Consider the following 23,557-nt stretch of genomic DNA (forward strand, 5'->3'; position numbering starts at 1 on the left):
CACGGTGGGGGTGCTAGTGTTGTGGATTATGCCCTCCCTAGTGCTCCCTTCATCCCCTTCATTCATTGCTTCACCGTCACCCACCTTCCCCTAGCGGACCATGCTCTTCTCAATCTTGCGCTTTTCTTCTCCCTACGTCTTTCGCCTCCTCTCCTCGTCTACCCCCCTCATGTGCCTAACAGGTGCTTATTTGCAACCCTATTTGCTTCCACTTCCTTGAGAGTGATGTAGACATTTTCCTCTTCCATCTTAGATAGCTCCTTCCCCTAGTTGGTTCTCTCTTGTCTTGCGAGGTCTCCTCCATGTTTGACATTTTGGCCATTTCGATCTGGAGTTTGCTCTCCTCTCCATCCCACACTGCCCTCGTTGTCATTCTTTCCATCATAGCACTTGCCCCATGAATTGTTGGTTCGATGATGATTATAAGTCCTTCCATCGTCACGTGCCTTCTTGTCTCACTCTGATGATTTCATTAGTGTTTGTTTCTCATATAGTCGTTTCCTTGGCTATAAGAAGCGTTAGTTCATTTCTTCCCAGTGTTGTTCCCTTTGTGACACTTTATCCCACAAGTCGAAGCTCTACTTGCACACTTCTCTCCCTCGTTGCTCCTCCCCGCCCGCCACCCTCGACCTTTATTCCCTCACTGGCCATGCCTCCACTCTCTATGATATCCCTGATCAGCCTCTTCTCCTCTTTACCTCGCCTTCCAACTGCCACCTCTTTACCTTGTCCATCATTTGTAAGGCCATCAAATTCATGATCTAGTAGAGCTGCGGATGAGGAGGGTTTTCAAGCCAAGCTCCTCAAGCTCAATGTCCCTATGATACTTTTCTTTCTTTCTAGGCTATTCAATAGTGTTGTTTGCACTGGTTTCTCTGACTCATGGTTGAGGCACATCATCTATCCAATTCTCAAGACCATCTTGACTTCGGATCCAAGTGACTACAAAACCATCATGATTGGGCACGCTTTTGCTAAGCTCTACACTGCAACTTTAAACATTATTCTTTCTAGCGAGCTTGACAGGAGAGTGTGCAGAGCTAGGGATTAGGTTGGTCGTTGGGTTGATTACCAGACCATGGACCCTATTTTGACATTGTAGACCATCATCGAGGAGGCTCATCATTGCTTGGAGAAATTCTACTATTTCTTTGTGGACTTTCGTAAGGCCTTTGATATCGTCCCACAGGTTTCCCTTTTCCAAAGATTGAGAGATGTTGGTATTTTAGAGATTATGTTGACTATCATTATGAGATTATATGAGAGTGTTACTGATAGATTCAAGACGTCGCAAGGTTTCTTAGCCCCTATTCAGAGCACTATTGGGGTAAAACAGGGTTGTCCTCTTTCCCCCACCTTATTTGGTATTTATATTGATGAGTTGGAGACCTTCCTCAAAGACTGGACTCACCCCTGGTGGACAGTTGCTACATGCATTAGATCTTGATGTCCATTCTCTTGTTTGTTGATGATGTGATCCTTCTGGCCTCCTCTTTAGTGAGTCTTCAATGACTTCTAAATGGCCTAGCCTCCTTTTGTGACCTTTGTCAGCTCTCAGTGAACCTAAGCAAGACTTGGGTTATGGTCTTCAACTGCCTAAAGACCTCTCATTTGCATGTCTACTTCCAAGGTCATGAGATCAAGATCACCACATCATATGTGTACTTTAGGGTCAAGTTCTTTGGACCTTGCTTCAATTTGAGACCTATCATCCAGCCTAGGGTTAGTAAGGGTATGGGCTCCCTTGCCATGCTCGAGAGATAGTGCTTCAGACATCACTTCCAGGACACTTCATCTAAGTTGTCCCTCTTGGACTCCTTGGTCAAATTGATGATTCTATATGGCTCGGTGGTTTGGGGGCCCTCTCTCCTTAATACTGATTGGGCTTCCATCGAGCGTGTCCAGACTATTTCTCGGCGTATTATCACATGTCGTCGGCTCACCCCCATAGTATTGTTCTGGTCGAGTTTGGGGCCCATCCCTTTATGTTGGGTGTCATTTTCGACCTGATTTGGTTTCTTCATCTTCTTCATGGTTTTGTTGACCCTACGAGCGACTGGTCTAGATACTCTTACTTGACTTATTGCTCCTCTATCATTGTGGTTGATTTCGATCTGACCCCCCAGGCCCGTTGTTGGTTCACACAAGCTTTGTCTTCGTTAAGCTTGATTGGAATTGATATTGGCTACCTCCTTCCCTTCTAGTTCTCTCTCGATGCTCCCCCTCAACTCCTCCCCTCATAGTAGGAGTTGAACCAGCATGTCAAACTTGACATTTATAGATAGTATATCACCACGACTCGATGAAACCCTATAGGCAAGTTACGCCCAAAGATGGCCTTTTATGCCAAGCACTTTTTGGTTATCAAAGATAGTATTGTTGTGCCCCCTAGCTACTTATCTTGGCATTGGTGTCATGCCTTATGTATGTCTCTAGGCCCCTTTAGGTTGGCTCCCACCGGCTTCAAATTTAAATAGATCACACATGGACAAAGAGAACCAAACTTGTCACTTGTGTACCTTGGGCACAACCGAGATGGAAATCCATTTCATTTTTCATTGTCCCGCATACTACAAGATTCATGGGAGATTATATTGCTTATTTAGGGAGTGTAGCTCCCTCACAGCCTTTTTCAGCTACATGGACTAGAGATGCTTTGCACTATACCTCAAAGAGACTATACAGCTCTGTGACCACACTTTACAACTCTTATTCCCATAGAGAGTGACCCCAATTCAGCTTATCACTGCTTTTTTCTCTCCCTCGTCTCCTGCGCGGGGAACAAAGTGGCCTTCCAATGCCACCATTGCCAACCACTCTAGATCTGTGAGACCTCGTAGTTGTTATACTCATCAGTGTCAGTGACATCCTCCTAGCTCTTCTTGGCAGTGGTTTAGGGCATCTGCTTGCCCTAGTTTGTACCCTTCGGTGCTTGGTTTCTCTTTACCAAGGAAGGACCCTTAGTCCTTGCCTCATCTTGTGCTCCTTGCTTCTTCTTGTATCTCTTTTTTTTTCCTCTTTGCTTTCTTTCCTTGGCATTGTTTGGTGCTCTTGCTGCTAGAGGTCTTGTATCTTGTATGCTTTTCAGTCCCATAGACCCTTGTGGTCTCTTGTTGGACATTAATAAATGTATCTTATCTTATCTTCTTATTTTTGTTATTTTATGTTCAACAAATTGGTTGCATTTACATTTGTTATCGTATGGCAACTTAATTGTATTTAAATTGTACTTGTTCTATCTAGAAACTTCTTGTGTGGATTTCATATTGTTCTATCTTTTGTATCTATTTTTTTCCTTCCATTTAGAAACTTTGTATGTTCATTTCGAATAGTTCTATCTTTGTAACCAAGATTTATTGTCCCATTGAAACCAACTGGCCTTAATACAAACAAGGTTGGGGAATCATACGATAAAGGTTTAATCAATTTGGCTTCAAAGAACCAACCTACCTTAAAAAAATCAAGGTTGGAGAATTATAGAATAAATGTTTTAATCAGTTTAGCTCCAAAGAAACAAGTTTTAATATCTCAATTTCAAGGTAACAAAAATAAATATAATTTTTTATTTTTTTGTCTTAATTATAAACAATTTAAATATGCAACCAACCATATTTTTATATAATTGATTTTTTATCTAATTCATCATCCATCACATGTATAAAGTGCTCTACAAAAATAGAGACATAAAATAAAATAAAAATGTTTTCATCTTTCGTAAGTTGAACTACAAAAAATAATTATTAATTAGAAAGCTTGTATAATGATCAATAAAATTGTTAGCAGAGCTTCAAAAGAAAATCCATATTTAAATGTTTTAATTTCATGGCCTATCAGCAAAACACTTCATCGATCATAACAATATATCGCCTTTTTAGGATATATTGAACAACACCCAAGATAATAAGGTAAAGATTGAAAATAGCATCATCAACCTTCTTGTTAAAGTTCACGAGGATCATTTTGGATTTTCTGTCAAACCATTTGTTGTGCTATTTGTAAGATTTTCTAGTCCCAGCCTCCTATTATTTGACTCCATGTATGTATGTCTTCATTTGCTTCTTTTTTCTTGTTGGCATGCTCATGTCCTCTAGTTGTAATCTCTAACTTCATATGTCCCTTGTGGGGTTTCACTACCAACGCTCAGGGAATCATAATTGCAAATATCTATATCCATTGGCTAAATATCTACATGCTTATTAATTAGCATTCAAGATCTTGTATCCAAATTATTCGCTAAGTTGCTTGTGTTTACTTATTGTTGCTCAATTTATAGCTTACACTTTGTGTATGTTTTCCCTTGTATATATAGCTAATATGCTTGGTAATTTTGGTAGCTTTAAATAACTAACAATCACACCTTAGTGTGCAATGGGTACGTCGTACAGATATGGGAGCTCAATTAAGCAAGATTTTGGTCTTACTTTTGCATGCATCTATGCAATACCTTTAGATTTGTAAATCATTGTATTTCTTCCCCCATCTCTCCCTCTATCTCATATCTCTACATCACTCTATATCCTTGTATATCTCATCATCTCTACCTCCTTCAATATCACTTTCTATCTCTATCTTTATCTTTGTATCTCTCCCTCTCTCAATCTTTCTTATTTATATATTTATATCTTCCATCCTCCTTTTCTCTATCTTGTCCTCCCTTTCCTATCATCTCCATACCCCTCCTCTTCTCAATATCCATCTCTAATCCCATGCCTCTCCGCCTCTCAATCATCAACATGCTAGTTTTTGTCAACACCAACTCAATTTTAGCCAAATGTTTCATTTCATGCTGAGGTAGACAGGTTGGTTTTTTTTCTTTTTTCTTTTTTTGTTGCGAGTCTTCAATGATATGTTTCAATTGAATTATGCATGAACTTTGCAATCTAGTTTTCTTATGACATGAACTAAATGGATGGCAATTTGATAAACAGATGGAAGCTATTTTTTCAAATTTACTTACCACGATGTTTGATTATAGATTAAGTTTTGGTGGTTCATTGAGACATGTTCCTTTTAATTGAATGTAAACAATAGCAAATGTAATTTGAGCATACATTGTCCTTTATTCATGTTTGGATTGGATGTGAAATTATACTTACAAATATTGTTGATTGATATTGTACCATAATTGGTGTTTGACTTATATACATTTTATAAACTAAATGATTGTAGTGATGTCGAGGGTAGTAGGGGTGTCTAACTTAAGCCTGCATTTTTTAAACTTTCAAGCAAATGTGATTGGCATGGAAAGCCAAATTATGCCATTTGTGGTCACATCCGGCCTATCTCTAACTACGAATTGCCTAACTAAAATTGAGTCTCATGGGAAATGCACCAATGGATTTGTTGAAAAAGCTTTTCAAAGTTTCTAGAAAATAAAATGAGTAGATGTAAAGCTCAATTCCATGATCTCACCTGCCTGCGCTAGAATTCCAAACCAAGAAAGGTGATTTCCTCTTTCATTTTGAGAATGGTTGGTTTTGTTATTCTTGCATTGGAAAACTTAAAGCATTTAGCTTTTATTTCACAAATCTAATGGGCGTAGTCTTAGGATTTCACGAGAATAACACCAAAAGCCAATTTTGTTTGTGCCCTGTTCTTGGGTGTTTCGGGCTACTAGCAATGCTACATCTTAAAGGGATGTCTTCCCTACCATGCAAGACGGTGTGCACACTAATAATCATGTGGTGTATGCAATAGATACCATACCGAGGGGATTTTCAACACTAGCACATGGTAATGCATGAATGAATGAAAGATTTTAATAAAGTCCAAAGGAAATTTTCAACACCAGTGCATGGTAATGCATGAATGAAATATTTTAATTGTCTGTAAGCCTAAGCACCATGTGTGACCATCTAGAAAAAGCAAACACCCCATACTAGGGTGTCAAAACTATAGGCCTTTTGGAATTGCTTCTCTAAGTTTACTCTTCGACAAAGAATTTTTATCACTAAGTTTGTAGTCTTGTCTAGTTGTGTTACCTCAAAAAAAGTACCTAAATTGGTTGCTTCTAGAATATCACCATAGCTAGAGTAGGGATGTCATTGTATGTTGGGCACTCCATGACAAAATGTTGTTTTTATCTCTACCACTCCCATGTTACAAAATAAACATATCCTCTCCTCCCACTCTCCCTTTGGTATCATCCATCTCCCCGTTTCACAACTCAAGTGATGAGAACTAGTCCTATGCTGCACTATGAGCATTTTAGCTCTTTGTTTAGTATTTGCTCCTATGTATGCTTTCTCCTCATGGTCTCCCATGGGGTTAAATTTCATGACAACCATATAGTAACGAGTTGACCACAAACAATGGGCATTTTGATATTGTTGCACATTGTGTTTGAAAGATGACTTCCTCACACGATACCGAGTAGCATACATGAGACTTAATTTTACTGAGTTGGTTGCTACACAAGATTTCAAGGTCAATACATGAATTCCACAGCTAGATGAATTGCTCACCCCAGGTTTCAGTGCCCTCCCCAACAGGCCCAAGGCGTTGGGAGGGTCTAAACAAAGGTTTGTGGTGGAGAATGGTGGTTTGATTGTTTTGTGTTTGTAGTGTCACTTTCCTCTTACCGTGTTAGGGAAAAGTCCATTTCTGGTGATAGAATTGAGTCCCCTCAATGTATAGCCAGTGAAACATGGCTCATTACTCTAATAAGGCATGTAAGATAAGGCACCATTGGCTTTGCTCACCAATAAATGGAAATATATCAGTCATCCATTCGAGAAATACGACACCCTCAATAAAGTCACCAAAAGTCCCATCGTTGTTGGAAATTTATGGACACATAAGATTCTCCCAGTGGTACTCATTGTATGTTCCATCAGCTGTAATTGTTGGATTCATTAAAATAGGTTGGGGCTTTTCAAATAGAAAATGCCTATGGCATAAAAAGATTAAATTTTTAATTAAAACTTAGTCATTTGTCAGTAGTAATGGTCTTCAAGTCTAGAATGGGGGAATCACAAGAAGTATAGATTTTGATAAAAATATTTTCTCCTCTCCAGGCTGCCCTTGGGGTTAGAGTGGATATGATGAACTCAGTTACTAGTGCAACCCATTTGCTTCCTACCAATGAGTCCCACTTAGGCTTTATATATTCAAAAAGTATTACCCACCTAGTAAAACTGAAAAATAGTATTTTTACACAAGATGAAAGGGAAGAGTAGGGTTCACACACAAATGAAATAGGAAGAAAAATAAAAATACATATAACGTTGGATGAAAAATTTAAGTAATAGTAGTGGTGGATAAAATCATTTACTAGGGCAACAATAATTGGAAAAAAGTTAAAAGAGAACATCTGCAAAAGCGAATGAATCATTGTGAATGAAAGGCCAAAAAATAGATTTTTTTAATTCTAAAAATTGATACTACTCATCCACTCACTCCACAATATGGAAACAAAATTAGCAGACATACTGCAGGCAAATTCTGCCACACAATAAGCAAGCACATCTGTAAATGTAAGGAATGGATAAGATTCACTTCAACAATATGATATGATACCTACACCATTCTGTAGGTACACTTTGTTTTGAGTTTTGACTCCCATATGGCAAATTTCAAATTAACTTTTCAAGTCAGTTGCCATGAGACAAATGTAACAAACTTGGCTATCCATCTATTGGAACTCAGGGTACACCCACAAAGAAGCTCAACTGCTTAAAAAATCCTTAGTACAAATAATCACTTCCTCAAAAATATGTAAGAAGATAAATCACTGTTGATCTTGACCCCAATTAAAAAGCTCCAATGTAAATAGGGCTCCATAGTTCATTAATTTACACTCTTTGGTGTCAACGTGGAACAAATCAAGCAGGCTTCATAGAGAAATATTATCAAACAATGAAATTTACAGTCTTCCATAGTGAATCACAAAGCCACAAATAATTTACAAGACTTCCTTGATATGATTCATGGCTGTTCCCCGTAAACTATCCTTTGTGAACGAGAGGCTCTCTGCAGTGGTAGAAATTAACAGTTGATGATCTTGCTCTCCATCACTCCCTCCAAAACCCTGAGTAGAAGGGCTGTCTGACTCGTCTTCTGCGTAGGCAAGTTTGATGTGGGGAATTACAAATTTGCCATATAAGCCAAAACAGCTGAATGTTTTTCTTTATTGAAGATATCAATTTTAAATCTCACCTGATATGCCTTGATCCGAAAGCTCTTGATACTCTGGCGTATGCTGTACAGCTGTAACCTGAATGCTTTCTGGAAGCAAACAGTTGCAGAACGAACCTGAAATTAATACAATTAAGCCAAGACATGAATTAGAATAAAATCCTGAAGTCAGCAACCAAGGAAATAATTGGTACATAAATAAGCAAGCATTCCTCAACAAGAAGCAGGCAACTTAGTTCTGCTGAAGTGAATGTTATTAAATTTTAACAAAAAAATATCATTTCCCTTAGTGGAAATCTTTGGCAACCTGCATATTTAACATTAGCCAACTACCAAAATTTTCATCTTGCCTGTACTAGCTCAAGCGCAACTAAATGGATATACAATCTTCTTTAGTCATTCTCGTGTATGGTACCAGAAACTGCATGATTTACCCTACCACAATGAATGTAAAATATATCAGAACTGTTTGTTTTCAGGACCAGTCATGCATAAACAAATTATGGAAAGTAAACTTTTAATGGAAGGTATTACAATGTGATACAGAGGATAAAAATATTTGATCCATACAAGATTTGTGGAAGCTCGGATTCAGAAGCAAATCACTAAAGACTAGACAAAATTTAGTACCAGTCTAGACCAGGCTTATTAATAGCACCATGCATATCCATTGTTACAATCAGATAGTAGTCCAAGATAGTGGACTCATCGTCACCAAGTAACATATACTAAATAAAAGTCTTCACAATATGATCACTCATTTGCTTTGATAGTATATACTAGAAAAGAAGACATGTATACACACACACAGAGGTGTGTGCATACACATATATACATATACATACAAGATATTGGATTCACTGTTGCCAAGTACCAAATACTAAATTAAGTCTTCACAAAAATGCAAGACCTCATTATTGGAGTTCATAATGATCACTTGTTAGCTTTGATGGTATATACTAGAAAAGAATATATATGTGTGTGTGTGTGTGTGTCAACTAACCAAGGTAAGTTTAATGGAACTCAAAATTACTATGAGTTAAAATAGAAAATAACTAGGCTAAGAAGGCCCTAGACCTTGATATCAATTATACACAAAAACTGAAAGTGAATTAACAAAGGAAGAGAGGGTAGACCAAAAATAGTTAAAACCCACACCTATGCACAGTCAACCAAGTGAGGTAAGGACCAAGCAAGAGAGCATGAAAAATGTATTCATTGGGACAACAATGCTCAAGTGGCGTTCTCCTGGTTTTTGGATATTTTTGCTTTTCAAGGATAGTTCATAGTTAAAATATATCTAACAAATGACATGAATTTCTCATAGTTAAAAACATTTTTTATTTGGAAAGAAAGAATCAGTCCAAAGAATGTAGAAAAAGGTATCTACCATGTTTGCCATTTCTTTGAAGAGGACAAAACAAGTGAAATACCAAATTCAAAACTGATCCATATTGGAAAGAATAGGCACTACAAGAACTAATTCTAATTGGCAATAATCTTTACTTGCAGTAACACAAAATGGGGGAATAGGAAAAATCATGTGCAAATATGCCTTGATTAGTAAGTAGGAAAATGTTTATAGAAGCTGAGGATTCTGGTAATGAACCAATAAGTAAAATATATAAATTTTCCAAAAAATTCTCTTGTCTACTTATATCTTCTTAAACATTAAATTCTTGGGTGGATGAGTTCATGGAACATCTCTGGATTTCCCAAATATCCATAAAATCTACTTGGAGTAGTATTGTCAAGGTACAGGGAATAAACAAGATACTAGTGCACTAACATAAAGGTAAATAAATTTAACGAAGGTGTCAATTCCTATAGGTTATTGCAGAAGATTAAGCAAGGACATGGGAATAACTAAGTGAAGACAAACCAGACCACGGAAAAATACCGTAACCCAGTTACATTTTGAAGTTTGAATGACTAGCTGAAGACACAGAATTTGCCAAACATAGATACTCAGCAATGCAGTCACAGGTAAAGTAGTTGCCAAAAGGCTTAGCATGATCAGGGCACTCTAGGGCCCACAAGCAGCTGAAGAATCAGTCATACATTACAGGCTTGGTTACAGAAGAACTAATCATCATTCTGTACAAAGCTGAACAGATGTCAATAGAAACATAATTATGCAGGCCGCTTCACAACCAACTGAACCTGTCCCGTGCATAACAAAATAGGCGACTCATACAGCTCCAATGAAAATAAAATATTTCTTGCACTCTTTTCAAGCTCTGGGATCTCTGTTCAAATCACTTGCTCTTGCATTTGTTGAAGTGTCCTTGTGATCACATATGAGAACTATTGGAGTCAGAGAGATGTAGCTTGTATGTACAGCTGATTAGAGTGCTGACATGAGTTGTATGAGAAAGTCTCAGAGCAAAACTAACCATATGAGATCAGTCCCCCCAGTTTTCTTGGAGGACTCATGGAACCAAAGCTTGTAAGTTTTGTATCACAATAGTGGAGACGAGAACGCGGAGAACCAAACTTCTGCCCAACGTTGGATTTCTCCAAGTGAATTTCTTGAGTTTATTTTTAGCTTCGTGTATATCCAATCTTGCTGACTCTTCATATCACACAGTCGTTAGTTCAATTTCAGCACTTCTGCATCACAATTTTAAGGCTAAAAACTGATTTGCTAAGCAAAGTAATTAGAGGACAGTAAAGAAAGTTCATAGGTATTGAAGTTTCTGTTGTTGAGCTGGTAGTAGAACAGCAGTTCTGCTTAAGATCAAAGACCTAATATAAAGATTGTCCATGACGATTACAGTACAGTCAGATTTCTCCAAGTTCTGTAAGATGTTAATATTTGAACACAGTCCGTAGAAAATCTGTGTGGAATCCAAGGCACGAGCTGTGAGTAAGAAACATCGAATAGTTTGTGTAGTTAATTCCAACCACCTACATTTTGTTTAACTTATTATAGTAATATTTTAAGAACTGAAAAAATCAGATTAAGAAAGAAGTTTTTTCTGTGACAGAAACTACCTTTCTCACAGTTTAATCAAGGCAAGAAAATCTTTTGCATGTCAGAACTCTTCATCAATATGAAAATATGAAGTACATCAGCAATCCATCCACAGGGAACATGAAAAAGAATATCCAGAAAACTAACTACTAACAATTTTAGATCTTAATGACACTTTAAGCACATTACTAATGAAATTCTTTGCTCCTTGCATCTCACTCTTTTACAAAATTTTGTAAGCATCAAATGCATTGCTTCACGCTGAAGTCCTTAAATGCAGAGTCTGCAATCCATGAAGGTACCAAGACTAGCAACAAGTCACTGCATGGACATTGAATTTATGCAACCTCGTGGCAAAGTGAAAAAAACCAAAAAAAAAAAAAAAAAATTACACTGCCAGCTAATGGTTCAAAGACACAATAATTTCCTGCATAATAAGCAGATCACTGGCCACGTTAGAGATCTATCCTCAGCTTCCAAATCCTCCCAAAATCAATGCTGCTATATAAAGAACTAAATTTACATTTTGACTAAAATCACCTCTGCCACTTTTGTTACTTCACATGCTATTTAGTATTAATCTGCAATTCCTGCAAACTGCTGATTTATAAGGATCACAAATATTCAAAATTCCTCATAACTTAATCAGAATCAGTTAGCAAGATGGGTAAAAATTGAGTATTTCCGATTTCTTGTATGGTGGCAAACCCACAAGATAATAGTATGCAGCGGATTTGAAACCATTAATTTTCACAAAAAAGGTTGCAAATCACTTGATCAGGCAATGGCATAATTGTTGGTGACAAAACTGACACTTACCAAAGGCAGTGATTGCAAAAATACAGGGATGGGAGCCCAATCATAGATCTACATAAAGCAGCATTTTAGCCTAAGAATTTAAATGGACAAGTAACAAATGATAACCATGGCACTTCATTTCTAGATCATCTGAGAATCCTTATATGCACAAAAAGGCACTCCTAAGCATTTATAAGAGGACACATTGACAATTGAAGGCATGACTGTACATCAGAATACCAAATGACTGGAATGTGGGATTGATCATAAAAGGAATCAAAAAGCAGCGAATGATTGCAGAAGCAAACAACAGTAGATGTGTTATATTCATTCTCTTTGTATCTAATCTTCAATAGTAAGGAAACTAAGGAATCTGTGTAATTGGCCCTTTCAGCTGGCTTTCAAGCCTCAAGGTATCCAGGAGAAAAATTTGAGTGCGCCAAGATTTGTTCTTGTTTCACATTGTTGTTTAATGTTGAAAGTATTGAACATGTTTTCTTTTTACAACAGAGTACTAATCTTATCCTTTGTGCATTCAAACATAAATACTAAATGTTAGCATAAGAATCAAACGACTCACAATAAACTTTGGCTAATCACAACCCGCCATATTTACGATGCCATTTCCCCAGGTTTTCCCTAGTTTTTCAAAAACAATCCAATAATATTTTCTATGCACCATATTTGTTCACAGTTAGAAGCAGAAAAATACAAATAATAGCTAGACTGGACAAATGTTTTTAGCGAAAGAACATTTAGATGCAACTTAAAATTTAAACCGTAATGAGGATGTTTCTTTTAGAATATATCCTACCAAGGAATTCATTTAGAAAGAACAGGACTACCTCTAAAATGGTAGGCGATAATCCAGATCAAAATGTTCTATTTTAAGACGAATAGGTTTTTAATGTCAACTCTCTACAGTGAAAAGGATTGTTCTTATACTCCTAGAAAACAAATTATGGTTAGCATTTTTATAAGGCTTTTACTATTATGTCAAATATTATCTTTACATATTATATTTGACATGAAATAGTAAAATTGTTATTGCTGACTTGTACATGAGAATTTGCTATTTTAGCTCCCAAGTTTTTACAGACTTCTTGCTTTATTAAACCTGGGTAATTTAGTTCCATTTACTCTTTTGGCATGTCATATCTATTGAATGCCACTCTGATTTGAAATAGAACAGAAGCAATGTAATTTTGAGTTTACAGATCATATTCATACCACAGCTTATTTCAACATAACTTAAATGAGTGTTCTAGAGTTATGGTTTGGTTCGTATGGCAGTAAAAGGATCTATCAATGAAAGATAACTGCTACCTTGTAATCCAAGGATTTCAACGAGAAAATGGACTCAACTGGTGAAAAAGATGTCAAAGGACAACAAAAACAGCCCTGCCAAGAGAGTTACTGCATCAAAAAGCAAAAAAGAAATGCAGATTCCATTCTGAGAAACCATTTCCCAACACAAGAGTTCATGCATCCATGGATAAAGTCGCTTATGCACTCACAGAAATCAGTAAGAGAAGAAAAATGTAGCAACTGCCACAGTTGCTACTAGTTTTCTTTTACTTAACATCAACCATTAACTTAATCACGCAACCATATTATGTTTAAATTAGATGTGATTTTAAAACTTCTTCATACACAAAGGTGGTGACAACTCAATATCAAACTATATGCTTACACTTGATAGTGTTTAACTTCCATAGTTAGGGTCATTCCTATACCCAGACATAACCCTCAAGGATTCACTCCTGATGACCCTACCTACGTAATCTCTCGTGGGAAGTTTGAGGCTACGTAGTTCGTACTCAAAAGGAGTTTAATCTCTCCTCTTGATGAGATCTCTGATCTCTCTTTAATCTTGACTATAAATTAAGGAATTCCATGAACTTGGACCCATCACAATTAAAGATATCAAATGCAATCAAGGGTTGGTTCCATACCCATCATCAACCATTGATTGTACCAACTTTAACATATGCATAGGGGTCATATCAAAATCACACCTATGATTCTTCAAGCTAATGTCTCATATACACAAAGGACTAGCTCATACACATCACAAGTACACCAGATGTATAACTTTATTATACATCACATACAAAGTGAGTAGCTCCAACATACATTACAAAGACAATAGTAACCAACTCATAAATATATCACGTAGGCAATAGTTACTGGGTCATGCAAGCATCACAAATAATATAATGACTAGCTCATATAAAATGACTAACAAATCCCCTATCCATAATGCATCCACAAAGAAGAAATGTCAATGCATTCACACTACATCATAGATCTCATTCCTTCCCCTTGTCTCTTGCACCAATAGATAACTAAGAAGAAAATTCGGTGCATCCCATACTACAATGAGTGTTTGCCTTCATCCTAGCAAGGTGAAATATAACACTTCCCATAGTTGAACCGCCCTAGGGGACGAGGTGACAAAGGGGCCTTAGTTTGGGAACAGTAGGGAGACGACGGTGAGGACAAGAGGGGGGGTAAATATATATGCATATGGTACTTAAAATGCTAGTTATGAAAATATTATTGTAATATAAGATATAAAGATGTAAAAGAGTAAATACTTGAACATTGCATTGAATTGGAACATCAAAGATTAAACATAAATAGTTGAATCTGCAAATAGTCAACATCGAGATGTCCCCCATCCTCGGTGGAGGTGGCGCCATTGGGGACAAGGGGACAGAGTCCCCAAGTCCTTGGTGTGTTGAAGTCTCCAAGACATCGGGCAAAAGGGGGGGGGGGGTTGGACGCGTCCATGTGTTACTATGCCACTTCCACATCCAACTATGCCCAAGCTCATACTATGAGGCCTGTGAAATTATTAGTCCATCGATTCTTCATTAGAAATTATCTTCCCTACAATCCATTGCACACCTAAACAATGATGACATCCACTGTCATCATGTACTAGCGGAATTAGTCTAATTCCCTAGATCAGCACAGAGTTCCCCCGGCTGCATGCAATCGACAATATCTATCCACTATCTAAGTAGTGTGTCCGTAGTCTACTGACTAGTATGCTCCTTAACTACTGCCATTCTCAAGAAGATAAGCTTATCTTAAGTGGGTCATCAGATTTATCCTTCAATGATCACCTCAAATAGATAGGACTAGTCTACGTGTTAGAGGAATACAAATCTCTATCTCTAACATACATTACAAAGACACTAGTGACTAACTCATAAATAAATCACAAAGGCAATAGTTACTAGTTGGTACAAGCATCAGAAATAAAATAATGAGTAGCTCATATACAATGACTAACCATACCTTGTCCATAGTGCATAATAAAGAGAAGGAATGTTGATGCATTCGCACTACACCATGGATCTCATTGCTTCCCCTTATCTTTTGCACCAATGGATATCTAAGAAGAGGATTCGGTGCATCCCTACTACAATGAGTATCCGTCTTCATCCTAACAGGGCGAACTATACCACTTCCACATCAACCTATGCCAAAGCTCATATTATGAGGTTGGTCAAATTATTAGTCCACCTATTCTTCATTGGAAATTATCTTCCCTGCAATCCATCACACAACTAAGCAACGAGGATATCCATCGTCAACACGTAGATGGCCCCCAAACCCACATCCTACTAGCGGAATCAGTCCAATTGTTCTGTTAAAGGGAGTAAACAATTGATCTCCATCCAAGGGTGTAATAGTAGGGTGGTTCCACCTCTACACCCAAAGGGGGTGAGGAAGATCGACACAAAGTTCCCTCGCCTACATGCAATCGAAGATATCTACCCATTGTCTAAGTGGTATGTCTAACAGTATATTGACATAGTACACTTTGTAACTACTGTCAATCTCGAGAAAATAAGCTTCTATTAAGTGGGTCATAGGATTTATCCTTCAATGATCACCTCAAATAGACAGGACTAGTCTTTGTGTTAGAGGAATACAAACATCTAGCCCCAACATACATTAAAAAGCCAATAGTGACCAACTCTGTTAAATCCCAAATTTTGCCCTAATTTTAAAATTGTTCATAACTATTGGATTTAACGAAAAAAATTCTTCTTCATGATCATGTGAAATAAGTTAGTTATTTATATACGTTGTACTAACTGTTGATGAAATGGTCGGTAAACTATAACTGTTATTAGATGATTAGCAGTTGTTTGATTTATAATAATGATTAATATATTTTATTATGAATTACTATGGAATTATTATTATGGCGAAAGTGTTTTCATAGGTGATTGCAGGAGAGGATTGAAAAGAGGGAAAGCATTGCTAAACGAGATCATCGAAATGGGATGTTCGCTTGGTTCAGGATCAGGATCGGCAGGTATGACCTTAGACTTCCTTGGAAGGGATACGATGACTTGACCACAGGTTACATTATGGGACCCGCATGAGCTATTAAGAAAACAATATAGGAAAAACATAAAATAATCTAATTTAAAATATAATACATACCTCAAGAGATTTGTTTATTAATTTTCATCATATCATTATAATAAATACTTACATACAGACATATAAATATAAAAATGAAATGGCACCAATAAATTATAGTAACATAATCTAATAATGTCACCTCGCTGATATACTTACATGAACGTATATAAGAATATATTATAATAAATGAAATTATAATCTCTTCAACTCCTCTTTACAATTTTTTCTTTATTTCTTTTCCTTCTTCATTTTCTTTCTTTTTTAAAATTGAATCAATGGTTGGTATTCGAATGGACTTCTTGAAACCGATGGGAGCCGAGAAGCCACGGCTAGTCTTTCAAGAGAAGCCGTGAATCAACCAAGACAGCAGCTCTCATCCTATTTTCTGCTACGTTTTCATTCTTCCAAGTCGAGTCCATACATTCCAAGCCGAATCCATACATTTCGTCTGTTCAAGCCGATTTCATACTGTTCTTCCCTAATTTCCGCCACTACTTGCAACCTCTGAGTCTAGCCATAATCAAGCAGGCGATACAAATAAGCCAAGTAGGAGTTCTGGCCAAAGGACAGGAGGAGCCACATTCCAGTCGTATCCTCAAGCACATACATCTCAGGTTATAAAAGCTTGCCTTCGAAATTCATACTTCTTCTTTTCTTAATATAAGTCCGACTGCAACCGGCTATACAATGTTAGGACTAAGATTACTACACATTGCCTTGTTGTTGGCCTCTTGCAGTTTTCATAGTCTCATTAAGATCTTTTTGTAATATCATTATAATTTGGAACACCAATTAAGAAATCAAATGGTAGCTGTAGGATCTTTTAATAATTGTATGAACCATCATCAATAACCATGTTGTCATAATCCACGACATAAAGAACAGAATACTCTTTCACCGGCAATGAAGCCATGAAACGGTGAGGTGTAAATATAATAGAATGATCATAATCTTTCAACCACCTAGGATTCACCAGTGATGAAGACATGAAATGGTGAAGAAGTGCAAATAAAACATAATGTTCATAATCTTTCAGGCACCTAGAATTCACCAACAAGGAAGCCATGAAATGGTGAAGAGGTGGAGTGAACCTGCAAAGAAACAAGAAGGAAATCAGATATGAATATCTTAATAATGAAATGCTTAATAGCTCATGCACACCCCTATATTGGAATCTTTTGTCAAGTAGAGTGGTGGTGATCGGGTCGATGCACCCATTGGAAATCCTTGGCCAAGGTAGTTTATAAGCATGTGTCACTCTATGATTACTTGATGTCCGTAACGTCAGTTATATAGGTATAACTGATTGGGCACTCAAACCACCCGATAACTCGGATGGTTGGACTGAAGAACATCCCAAGACCGATCCCGAGCTAGGGAGGGTCATTCTAATATGTTAGGATGTGCGGGGATAAGTATAGTCTGAGGTTGGGAGGTTAAGCCTATGTCAATGTTTCTCCTCTCACCAATGCCAATGCTTGCACAACTAGATAAAAGAACCTTCGATAATACCGTATGTTTTCCAATCTTCTTGATCCTTACTTGTTAATCATTTAGCATGGATGATAGATAGTCATTTTTAGTTTAATGTCACCTAAATTTGAATAAGAATATGTATATTTTCAATTAAGCATAATTACAATTAAGAAAGATAGTCGTTGCTCCATTTTCAGCTGAACATGATTACAATTAGATTAGTTAATAGTCGTTTTACCGGATATTATTATAGTTACTTTCTGTTACTGTTAAAAGAAATCATTGTCATGTGAAATGGAATCAGTTACTTTTATAAACGTTAGAAGTTATCAGATCTTAAGATGTCTTTGATTTAGTTATGAAAATTCATTTGTTACATATGGTATCAAAGCGTTGGGTTCAACACTGAACCTAGGGCACACTAACTTCTATGAAAACTTGAAAGTTCTAGATGATTGCACAAGATGCAAGTACGTAAAACACCCTGTAAGAAGGCTCGACATCCCATTTTTCCTTATTTAATTAAAAACATGCCTAAATACGATTACACTTGCTGCTCCATGCCCCAAGACAACGAAACTCTGAACCAGGCATTACAACGAATGAGGAAAGAAAGAGTCAAATGGACTCCTGCTAGTAAAGCGGCATATAGGAGCAAGTTAATTCAAAATTGGAACGCTCGACAGGGCAATTCTCTTTTGCAGTTCCATAGATCCTAGATGGTGCGGGATATGTACCAATCTAATCCAAAACTAAGTCTTGTAAAGCAAGATTAAATATTTTGATGTAAAAAACCTCAATAGAGGAAATTTTTGTAAATAAGGTTGCTCTAAGTGTAGCAACAAAGTATTAAGTTATTTATAAATTTAGTTCATGTGTTTCATGCATTCACAAGCCCTTTTTTTTTGCGGAAATTTTTAAACATGTATAAATTCAATTAATTGACACAAATTTGTAAATTAACTGGTGAAACCAATAAACATAAAATGAAAAACAATGAGAACGTTGCAAATCAAGGCATAATTCGTGAAAATACTCAATCTTCTAATGACTTGTTACTTCAGATCTTGCAAGAAACGCAACTGAAGTTGGAAAACATGGAAAGAAGAATAAATGAGATGGCAGCCCAGATGGAGCATAATCACGAGGAAACTCAATCATCACCTCTTCTTAGAGCAGAGATAGAAGTCTTGGGGCTTAACAAGAGAACCTCCTCACCCAAACAAACAGAAAAACAAAAGAAACAAGAAATAGCAGCTGATCTATCAGCAGATACCAAGAAAATCAAACCACCCAAGTTTTCCGGTTCTAAGTCCGACGAGGAAGCGAAAGCTTGGCTAACTAAAATGGAACAATATTTTGAAATTAGAAACTTCTCTGAAACCTCAAAAGCGGTTTGGGGGATATATCATTTTACTGGAGAAGTTGCAACTTGGTGGGGAAACACCAAAGTTGAGCAGAACATTAAAACCACTGAGATCACTTGGGAAAAGTTTGTGACCATTTTTAGGAACCGCTAACTGCCCCAAACCTTTCATGATCAAAAACTTCTAGACTTACAAAATTTGAAGCAAGGAGATATGTAAGTACATAAATACTAAGAGAAATTCACCCCACTATTAAAGTATGTACCACCGTATCAGCAGGATACTAACCTGAGAGTGAGGAAATTCATTATGGGTTTGAACAACAGAATAGGTGGAGCAGTTGATGTTCTCACTCCTCAAACCATGGAGGAAGCTCTAGAGAAGGTGGTTCGGCAACAGCACAAAATCAAGAACAATGACTCCATTCGAGACAATAAAAGGAAAACAAACTGGAATTCAAAAGGTGCTGATTTTGGACCTCAGAAAAGACAATTTAAGGACTTCAAGTACAGCAAACCAAAGTCAAAGGGAAATGGAGTTAAGGATGCTAAAAGTAATTTTAATGCAAATAAGAATAATGAGAAGAAGGGATCCCTTTTTGGGTGCTTCACTTGTCAAGGAGATCATTTTGCTAATAAATGCCCCAACAAACCAAACACCAATCAGCCACTATGACCACCTCTTCCGCAACAATAGCAAGTTCTTCAATAGAGGATTCATGCAGCCCTGGATAATAGGCAAGCAGAATAGCAAATAGGCCCAATTGAAACTCCGGGTAAGATCTACGAAAATCTCCATTTGAATTGATACTGGAGCTTCTGAACGTTTTATATCACCTAGACTGTTAAGTAGATTTACAAAAAGATCTAGCTTTATGGCAAAACCATGGACAGTCGAATATGCAAACCTGTCAAGGGCTAAGGTAGAGCAGTGTCTGTTTGAGGCTCAGGTTGACTTTCTAAATTTTTCAACGAAATTGAACTTATATGTAGCACCTCTTGGGTCTTACAACATTATCATAGGCATCAATTGGTTCAGTGAACATAAGGCCAAGGTGGATTGTCTTGCCAAAACTGTAAACTGTATGGATGATCGAGGTAGACCAACAAGCATTACAGGGGTTAAACATGAAATTAAATCAAAACAAATATCTGCAATGTAACTTAAGAAATATGGAAGAAAAGGCTGTGAGATTTTTGCAGTCAGGGTTGAGGACATGAGAGAACCTAAAATCACCACTTATGGAGATGACTATATTTATGAGGAAGGGGAAATCAGAGAAAAGTTAAAGGAATCTTTCGAGGAAAAATATCCCTATCTAAAGAATTATCAAGATGTGTTTCCTGAAGAACTCCCTGGGTTACCCCCTTCCCGAGCCTTTGATTTCACCATAGATTTGATACTGGGAGCAAAACCCATATCTTGGGCACCATATAGGATTACTACCACGGAATTAATGGAGTTACAGATCCAACTACAAGACATGTTAGATAAGAAACTAATACAGCGCAGTGTCTCACCATGGGGAGCGCCAATGTTGTTTGTTAGGAAGAAGGACGAAACCATGAGATTATGCATAGATTATAGAATGCTCAATAAAGTTACCATCAAAAACTGGTATCCACTTCCTAGAATAGATGATCTCTTTGATCAAATGAAGGGCACAACAGTGTTTTCAAAAATTGATTTGAGGTCAAGTTACCACCAGCTTCATATAAAGGACGAAGATATACACAAAATTGCATTCAGAACTAGGTATGGACATTACGAATTTACAGTATTGCCATTCGGGTTAACCAATGCCCCAACAGCTTTTGTGAGCTTAATGAATAGCATATTTCAAGACTGCTTGGATAAGTTTGTGCTGGTCTTTATAGATGATATTCTAATCTATTCTAAGAACGAGGAAGAACATCAAAGGCATTTGGAAATAGTTTTGCAAAGATTAAGAGAACATAAATTGTATGGAAAATTGTCTAAGTGTGCCTTTTATCAAAAGGAAATTCAGTATTTAGGGCAAATTATATCAGCTCAGGGCATAGTCAAAGATCCATCAAAAATAAAAGCAATTAAGGAATGGCCTATACCTAGAAATGTGTTAAAAGTTAGAAGCTTTATGAGATTAGCAGGATTTTATAGAAAAATTATCAAAAATTTCTCAAGGATAGCTTATCCAATCACATCACTTAAGAGGAAAGGAATGAAATTCATCTGGACAGAAAAACGTCAATTAGCCTTTGAGTATTTGAAAGAGAAACTAACTACAGCACCCATATTAAAGATACCTGATCCACAAAAGCAGTTCGTAGTTATAACAAATGCATCCAGTGAAGGACTAGGATGTGTGTTAATGCAGGATGAACAAGTTATTGCTTATGAATCTAGGAAATTGAAGAATTATGAACGAAATTACGCACCCCATGATCTTGAATTAGCAACTATTGTACATGCTCTGCAAATGTGGAGACATTATTTAATCGGAAAACCTTTTGAACTTTGATCCAATCATCACGGTTTGAAATATATTTTCACCCAATCAAATCTAAATGCTAGACAAAGAAGATGGCTGGAGTTTTTAGCAGACTACAAGTTCGACATAAGTTATATTAAAGGCAAGGAAAACAAAGTGGCAGATGCCCTAAGTAGGAGAAGGCACATCTCTACAATGGCTACTATAAACTTCAGATTAAAAGACCAGATTCTACAATACTTAGAACATGATGAGTTTTATGCAGAAATCAGCCTAGCTCTTATCAGGGACCCACAAGATTCTAAGTATTTGGAATTTAGTTTAGATGAGGATGGATTACTAAAATATCACGGCAAGATTTATGTACCTAACAACCCTGAACTTCAAAGACTGATTCTGGAAGAATTCCATTCAGCTCCATATTCAGGACACCCTGGAGTAACAAAAATGCTATCAGATATAAAACCCCTATATTTTTGGAGAGGGATGAAGAGGGAGATAATAGAGTTTGTCACAGGTTGTTTAAAATACCAGAGAGTAAAGGCAAAACATCGATACCCAACAATTCTTGTGCACCCTAATGAGGTACCCAAATGGAAATGGCAGATAATTTCCATGGATTTTGTACAAGGATTACCTATGACACGAAATCGACACAATACCATTTTGGTCGTGGTTGATAAATTGACAAAGGTTGCTCATTTTATACCAGGGAATCTAAGAGATGGAGCACCAGAAATTGCTCATAAATTCATAAAAGAAATTTTCAAATTGCATGGAATTCCAAAGAAAATTATTTCTGATAGGGATGCTAGGATAACTTCTAGATTCTGGCAAACATTACTTTCAGCATTGGGCACTAAATTAAACATCAATTCAGCTTATCGTCCTAAGGCAGATGGTCAAACAGAAAAAGTGAATCAAGTATTAGAAGATCTTCTAAGAGTATATTGTATAGACCAACAATACCAGTGGGAAACATACTTACCCTTGGTAGAATTTGCATATAACAATTATTATTAGTCCACCATTAAAATGGCTCCCTTTGAGCCCTTGTATGACCATAAATGTAGAACTCCTGAGTTGGAATCGATTGGAAGACAGAATCATTGTTGGACCTGAAATGCTTAAGAAAATGGAAGAATAGATAACCTTGATTCGTCAAAGATTAAAAGAAGCTAATGACAGACAGAAAAGTTATGCAGATGCAAGAAGAACACCTAGAGAATTCTCAATAGGAGAAAAGGTATTATTAAGAGTTAAACCTCAAAAGAGTACCATCAAGTTTGGTAAGAATGCCAAGTTAGCCCTGAGGTATGTGGGACACTTTCAAATACTGTTAGTTGTGAACCCAGTAGCTTACAGAATTGCTTTACCACCAGCCCTTGCCAGGATGCATGACGTCTTCCATGTGTCATATCTTAAGAAGTACATTACCCACCATGATCATATAATCAATTGGAAATTATTACAGGTGCGAGAACTAGGGGTGGTAGAGGTAGGACCACTCATAATACTCGAGGTGCGTAAGCTACGCTTACGAAATCGGGAGGTGACACAATGCAAGGTCCAGTGGGACCAGTATGCAAAGGATAATGCCACTTGGGAGGATTATCATGAAATTTCCCAAAAATACCCTCATCTTTTCTCTGGAACTGGAAACTGAACATATTGTTTCTTCCTATATAAACTAATTAAATATTGTTTAAAGTTTTGTTGTTATGTTCATTGAGGACGATGAAAAATCTAAGGGGGAGGGTATGTTACATCCCAAATTTTGCCCTAATTTTATTAATTGTTCATAACTATTGGATTTAACGAATTATATTTTATTTTCTTCTTCATGATCATGTGAAATAAGTTAGTTATTTATATGCGTTG

General features: G+C 36.9%; 1 protein-coding gene across 1 annotated transcript in view; it reads right to left on the minus strand.

Annotated features, from left to right (window-relative positions):
• Nucleotides 1-7,339: 7,339 nt before the first annotated feature.
• The window catches only part of LOC149551081 (deSI-like protein At4g17486), a 70,396-nt gene continuing 54,178 nt past the window's right edge, over nucleotides 7,340-23,557 (minus strand). The window contains exons 3-4 of the mRNA XM_089786668.1: nucleotides 8,158-8,253; nucleotides 7,340-8,058 (exon numbers count right to left, since the gene is read on the minus strand). Coding sequence (XP_089642794.1) covers nucleotides 7,904-8,058; nucleotides 8,158-8,253 — 251 coding nt within the window. The 3' untranslated portion in view covers nucleotides 7,340-7,903. The remainder of the gene's footprint in view (nucleotides 8,059-8,157; nucleotides 8,254-23,557) is intronic.

The sequence above is a fragment of the Cupressus sempervirens genome, chromosome 6, assembly GCF_028749045.1.
Source record: "Cupressus sempervirens isolate cs-2001-9-10 chromosome 6, ASM2874904v1, whole genome shotgun sequence".
Taxonomy (NCBI): domain Eukaryota; kingdom Viridiplantae; phylum Streptophyta; class Pinopsida; order Cupressales; family Cupressaceae; genus Cupressus; species Cupressus sempervirens.